Below are 6,000 nucleotides of genomic sequence, written 5' to 3' on the forward strand. Positions count from 1 at the left end.
TGGAAAGTGGTGATGGTTGCATGTAATGCCAATGTATTTAATGCTACCAAACTGTACACTTTAAAAAGGTTAAGATGATCAGCTTCAGGTTATGTGTATTTTACTACAAGTTTTTTTTGTTTTTTTTTGTTTTTTTTTTACAAGTTTTTTTTTTAATTATGTTTTTAAAAATCTGCAAACAAGTCAAACAACACAGATATCCTTCAGTGGGTGAATGGATAAACCAACTGTGCTGCATCCATACAGTAGAATACTACTGTGTGTTAAAACGGAAGGCACTATTGACACATGCAATGCCTGAGATAACTCTCAGAGTCCTTATGCTGAGTGAAAGAAGTCAGTCTCAGAGAATTACATACCATATGATTCCACTTATATGACATTCTTGAAAAGCCAAAACTATGGTGAACAGGGGCTAGGGATGGAGAGAGTGTGACTGCAGAGGGGTAACACAATAGAGTTCTTTGGGTTGATGGAATTGTTCAGTATCCTGATTGTGGTGGTGGTTTATCTCTACATGTGTTTCAAACTCATGGAACTATACACATATCAGAAAAAGTCAATTTTACTGTGTAATAATCTAGGGAATAAAAGTTTTAAATTAAAAAAAAGTTAGGACTTCTGGTTAGATGTATTGGAATAAACACATTTTTCTCTGCTCCCTCCCAAAATCTCACTAGAATGACAATAAAGGAATAAAAATAGGAATAACCACCCCCACCCCCCCAAAAAAAATACAGTGAGCAAGAGAAAAAATAGTTTTAGAAGATAGAAAGTAGGTGGATGGGGACTTCCCTGGTGGTCCAATGGTAAGGAATCCACCTTCCAACGCAGGGGAGGTGCGTTTGATCCCTGGTCAGGGAACTAAGATCCCACATGCCGCGGGACAACTAAGCCTGCCCGCCACAACTACTGAGCTCGCACGCCTCAGCAAGAGAGCCTGCACACCGCAAACTACAGAGCCCACATGCTCTGGAGCCCCCATGCCACAACTAGAGAGAGAAAACCTGCATGCCACAACTAGAGAGAGACCCGAACAGACAGTGGCACCATAACGAGAAGATCCTGCATGCCTCAACAAAGATCCCGTGTGCTGCAGCTAAGTAAGACGCGATGCAGCCAAAAAAAATAAGGAAAATAAATAAAATAAATATTTTTAAAAAGAGAGAGAATAGGTGGATGAGTTGAGTGACTTAGAACAAAGAAAATTGAATTTGAAGCCTCCAGAGGGACAGGGTTGTCAAGAGGCAACCCGTGTCACAATGTAGAATCTCTGAAAGGCTCAGGAATTGGCACATCATGCTACTGTAACGAAAGGGATGCAGGGCAGGGCTAAGAGCAATAGGATTACTTCAGAGCTAACTTAAGGAATTATTAGACCTCTCACATCCCCTTTCCTACCCAGCAAAATACAACTCTGGAGAGAGGCTTTAGAATCTGGGAAAACAGGTAGAACTGAAGCTGGCACTCAGAAAGCTGGTAGCCAGGCTTAAATCCTCTAGGAAGGAGAGTGAAGATTTCTTTTTGGGGGTAAATTGATCTGCTGAAGAGAAGAAAGCTGTATTGACTTTAAGGATACCCCAGTGGAAATGGACCCCACCTCCAGTCACTCTACAATGAAAACAATGTAATGACCTCTCATCACACTTTAGATCATACACAGTTTATCCTTCTTGCCTCATCTTCTTTCATTCCTCCTCTCACTCTGCTTCAGCCTTATTGGCTTCTTTGCTGAGCCTAGAACCCTCCAGTCTTGTGGCCTTTCTATTTCCTGTGCCTGGAATTCCCTTCACCTTGGTAATTCCAAATGTTTCTTGCTCTCACTTCCTTTATGTCTTTATATCTATTCAGAGACCTTCACTCGGTAACTTACTAAAAATTGCACATGGGCACATATACATCCCTATCTCCCTTCTGTGCTTTTATTTTTCTTCTTTGAATTTGACTAAATAAAACTTTAATTGTCTTTACTGTCTGCTGCTCCTTACCCCCCACTACAAATGTAGGCACCATAAAGGCAGGATTTTTTTCTCTGTGTTCACTGCTTTATTTCCAGAGCCTTAGAAGGGTACTCAGCAAGTAGTTAAAACCTTGCCTGAAGATATAACTGATAGAAGTGTTCATTCAGTAAGACAGGACATTTTTTTAAGTATATTTTAGTGTACTTAGTATACTTAGTTTTTTCCACTGTGTATCTGATTCATTATAATTTCATTGATTATGATTTATGACTTTAGATGCTCTTCTTCATCAGGACTGTGTACACATTTCCCCAGAACCATCTTGAGGTTTAAAAAAAAAGGGAAATAGAAAAAACTAGGCATCCTTCTTTCATTTCCCCACTAACATGGTCACAGACTAATTCAAACAAGTTAATACATCAGCTGATTTCTAAAATTCAAACCATTTTCTCCAAACCTTTATAAATTAATAGCAAGGGCTTCCCTGGTAGCACAGTGGTTGAGAGCCCGCCTGCCGATGCAGGGGAAACGGGTTCGTGCCCCGGTCCGGGAAGATCCCACATGCCGCGGAGCGGCTGGGCCCGTGAGCCATGGCCGCTGAGCCTGCGCGTGCGGAGCCTGTGCTCCGCAACGGGAGAGGCCACGACAGTGAGAGGCCCGCGTACCGCAAAAAAAAAAATTTAATAGCAAATATGTTGTGGATTTCTCAGGCGTTCAGTCATTGAGATAATCATGGCTACAAAAAGAGCCCCAAATTCAAGAAGCCCAGAAGCAGATATTCATTGAGCCCCTACTGGTTGCCTGATACTATGCAACAGATTAGGAAGAGAGCAGTAAATAAGATTGAGACATGGTCTTTGTCCTCTAGTAAGGAAGCTGGACATTAAGTAATTGAACTGTGATGAATATAAAGGAAGGGAGTTTAGTGAATGGTATATAAGGAGAAGCCTGACCTAGGCTACAGAAACTGGTAGACCTAGGCTACAGAAACTGGTAGAAACTCATAGATGGTGCACTCCACCAGGTAAGTAAGAACTTTGTTCACTGAAGTTTCCCCACGGCCCCAAACTTTGACTAAAGCTCATTATATATGTGTTGAATGAGTCAATGAATGAATTAGGTAACATTTAATCTGAACCCTAAAGGATAAATAGAAATTAGCCTGATGAACAAAGAAAGGAGTGTGTGTTAAAGGGGAAGTATATTAGCTGTTTTGTTGCAAATTACCCCAAAACATAGTGGCTGAAAGATGACAGTGACATTTATTGTCTCCCATAGTTTCTGAGGGTCTGGAATTCAGAGGTGTATTTAGTCCAGTGATTTTAGCTCAGAGGTCTCTCACGTGGTTGCAGTCATAATACTGACTGTTGCTGTTAGTCATCTGAGATTTAAGGATAGAATTTGCCTTCCAAGATGGCTCACTCACATGGCTGTTGACCAAAGGCCTCAGAATCTCACCATGAGGACCTCTCCATGGGGCTGTTTGAATGTCCTCATGAAATGGCAGCTGGCTCCCCCTTAGAGTGAGTGATCAAAAAGAAGCTAAAGCCACAGAAGTTTTTGTCATCTAGCCTCAGAAGTCATGCATTCTCATATCTACAATATCCTGATCATTAGAGGTCAGGTCTGTTCAGTGTGGGAAGGGACTACACAAGGGCATGAATAGCAGGAGGCAGAGATCTTTGAGGGCCATCTTGGAAACTACCACAGAAAATTACCGGTGTTGCTCTTAGAACCATTTATTTTTTAAAGAGAAGATAGAATAATACAAAATAATTAGTATGACTTCTGTTCATCAATATAGGGAAAGAAAATCTTATAATTATTACAGATACTTAATTCCATGTTGAACTTTAATAATCCATTAATATTTTAGTAATTCTGGTTTATCCTTTAAATATTTACTTTGGAAGATGATATTACAATCCTATCATGTTCTTTGAATTGGGAGGGGGGAGACATTTCTGCTGATTCATACATATTTTCTTCCCTTTCCCCTGGAACTAACAGTTGCAAAATGCCCAAGAAGTAGTAAGTAGTTAACTGAATCACATGAGTTTCAAACACCTGGACAATGTTAGCTTTATGTGCTAAGGAAGCCAGTTTGTCAGATTCGAGATAAAACATATCTCTTAATATTAATAAAAGGTTGTGTTGTTTTTAGAATACAGAATACAAAGGAGAATATTGGGCAGAACATCCTACAATAAAAATGTTTTGGGAAGTATTTCACGAATTACCATTGGAAAAGAAAAAGCAATTTTTGTGTAAGTATTTCTAATTTTGTGTTTTATGAGAATGGAATCTAATAAACTTATTCTCACAGGAGATTAATTGATTCACTTTAGTGGGTAAGGTTTTTTCCTTATTATACCAAGGTCCTGTTTTTAATTTTTCTAATCTACATCATTACATGTGTTTTCATATTTTGAAAGCTAAATTCAGTTAGCTTCCAAAATAGAATTGTTTCTTTCAGATGAAAGAAAACAATTTATAACACTGATTACAATAAACTAGGGATGTAATTCCTTTTAGAATTTCTAAAAAGATCTCTGCAGTATAGCTCTTTTCTGTGTTCAGTCTTCATTTTCTTTTTCTCCTTGCTTCTGCATGAAAACTTTGGGAATTGGTGCAGAAAATAGAACTCTTCTATTCCAGGACTTCTCTTATTTATAGCCTAATCTGTGTCTGTTTTGCATATCATAGGATGACAGGTCATTCTTCAGTGATTTGAGATTTGGCTGCCAATTATAAATTTCTGTTTAAAAATGACAGAAACAAGACAAGTAGAAAAAGGGATCATAATCAAAACTGCATTTTGTTTATAAACTAGTTCTAAATGGCTATTCTTTTCAAAAAGAAGTTTTCTTAGAGTGTTTCAGGGACAATAGTAATTCATGTACCAAACATTTATTAAGCATTTCCTGTGTGCTAATATTAAGATTACACTTTTAAAGAAAAAATATTGTTTGGATGTGTCTCAAAATCATGCTTCCACAAATTCTGGAGATAGGCTTCCAGTAGAAGTAACATTTCCATTAGAGCAAATGTTACTATAAAGCTTTGCTGTGGTGATTGTCTTAATAACTTGATATTCCATATTGTTGTTTTGATAAAAAGTAGTTGGCTCAATGGTTTTTTCTTGGCAGTATTTTTGACAGGTAGTGATCGCATTCCTATTCTTGGTATGAAGAGTCTAATACTAGTCATCCAGTCAACAGGAGGTGGTGAGGAATATCTCCCAGTTTCCCATACCTGTTTTAATCTTCTGGATCTTCCAAAATACACGGACAAAGAAACTCTACGCTCTAAACTGATCCAAGCTATTGACCACAATGAAGGTTTCAGTTTAATATAACTTTGGAGTTATAACTATTCAGTTTACTGCAAAAGCATTAAACTAACTATTAGTGTGTTTTTTTGTGGTGATGAATCCAGCAAGGTGACAGAGGTACTATTATAATTCTTACTTGCAAAATGTTCAATGCAATGAGTATTCATGAAAGCCAAAAAACATTAAAGGAAATGAACAAACTGTGTTAATATTAAACTTACTGTACAGACCCATGGATTTTTTTTTGCCATCTTCCAATAAACATACAAGTATTGTGAATACATGGAAGTTTTACTAACATGAATTTTAAGAGTTTGCATATTTCACAAATGATCTGGTGTGTGAGTGCATGAAAATGTTGCTTAATTTTTCTTCAATCACGGCTCAAAAACCTTTAACTTTGGCCTGCAATAGTCATTTGATTATTTTTTCATTTTGTAAATACTGTTAAGTTTTGTAATAAAATAGTTATGTTCTGATACCAGTACAGTTTCTATGGTTGTAATTGAACTGAGCTGACTTTTAAGGGTTAAAAATTATTATTTAAACCTTATTCTGAGAATCTATGAAAGCAAAAAATTAGTATGGTGAAAATAGTCTTTGCTTTTTTGCTAGAATACATGTCCTTGTGCAAATCTAAATTACAAATAGAGTTCTCTAAATAACTTATAGTTCTTTCCTTTTGTGACTCTTGAGATACTAATG

General features: G+C 37.4%; 1 protein-coding gene across 4 annotated transcripts in view; it reads left to right on the plus strand.

The window, feature by feature from the left end:
* HERC4 (HECT and RLD domain containing E3 ubiquitin protein ligase 4) overlaps positions 1 to 6,000 on the plus strand; it is a 133,556-nt gene extending 127,556 nt beyond the window's left edge. For all 4 annotated transcript variants that reach the window (XM_082854154.1, XM_082854155.1, XM_082854156.1 and 1 more), the window contains 2 exons: positions 4,126 to 4,228; positions 5,111 to 6,000. In XM_082854154.1, the coding sequence (XP_082710280.1) occupies positions 4,126 to 4,228; positions 5,111 to 5,319 (312 nt within the window). In that variant the 3' untranslated portion in view covers positions 5,320 to 6,000. The remainder of the gene's footprint in view (positions 1 to 4,125; positions 4,229 to 5,110) is intronic.

This window comes from Leucopleurus acutus, assembly GCF_964270905.1.
Source record: "Leucopleurus acutus genome assembly, chromosome: 14".
Taxonomy (NCBI): Eukaryota; Metazoa; Chordata; class Mammalia; order Artiodactyla; family Delphinidae; genus Leucopleurus; species Leucopleurus acutus.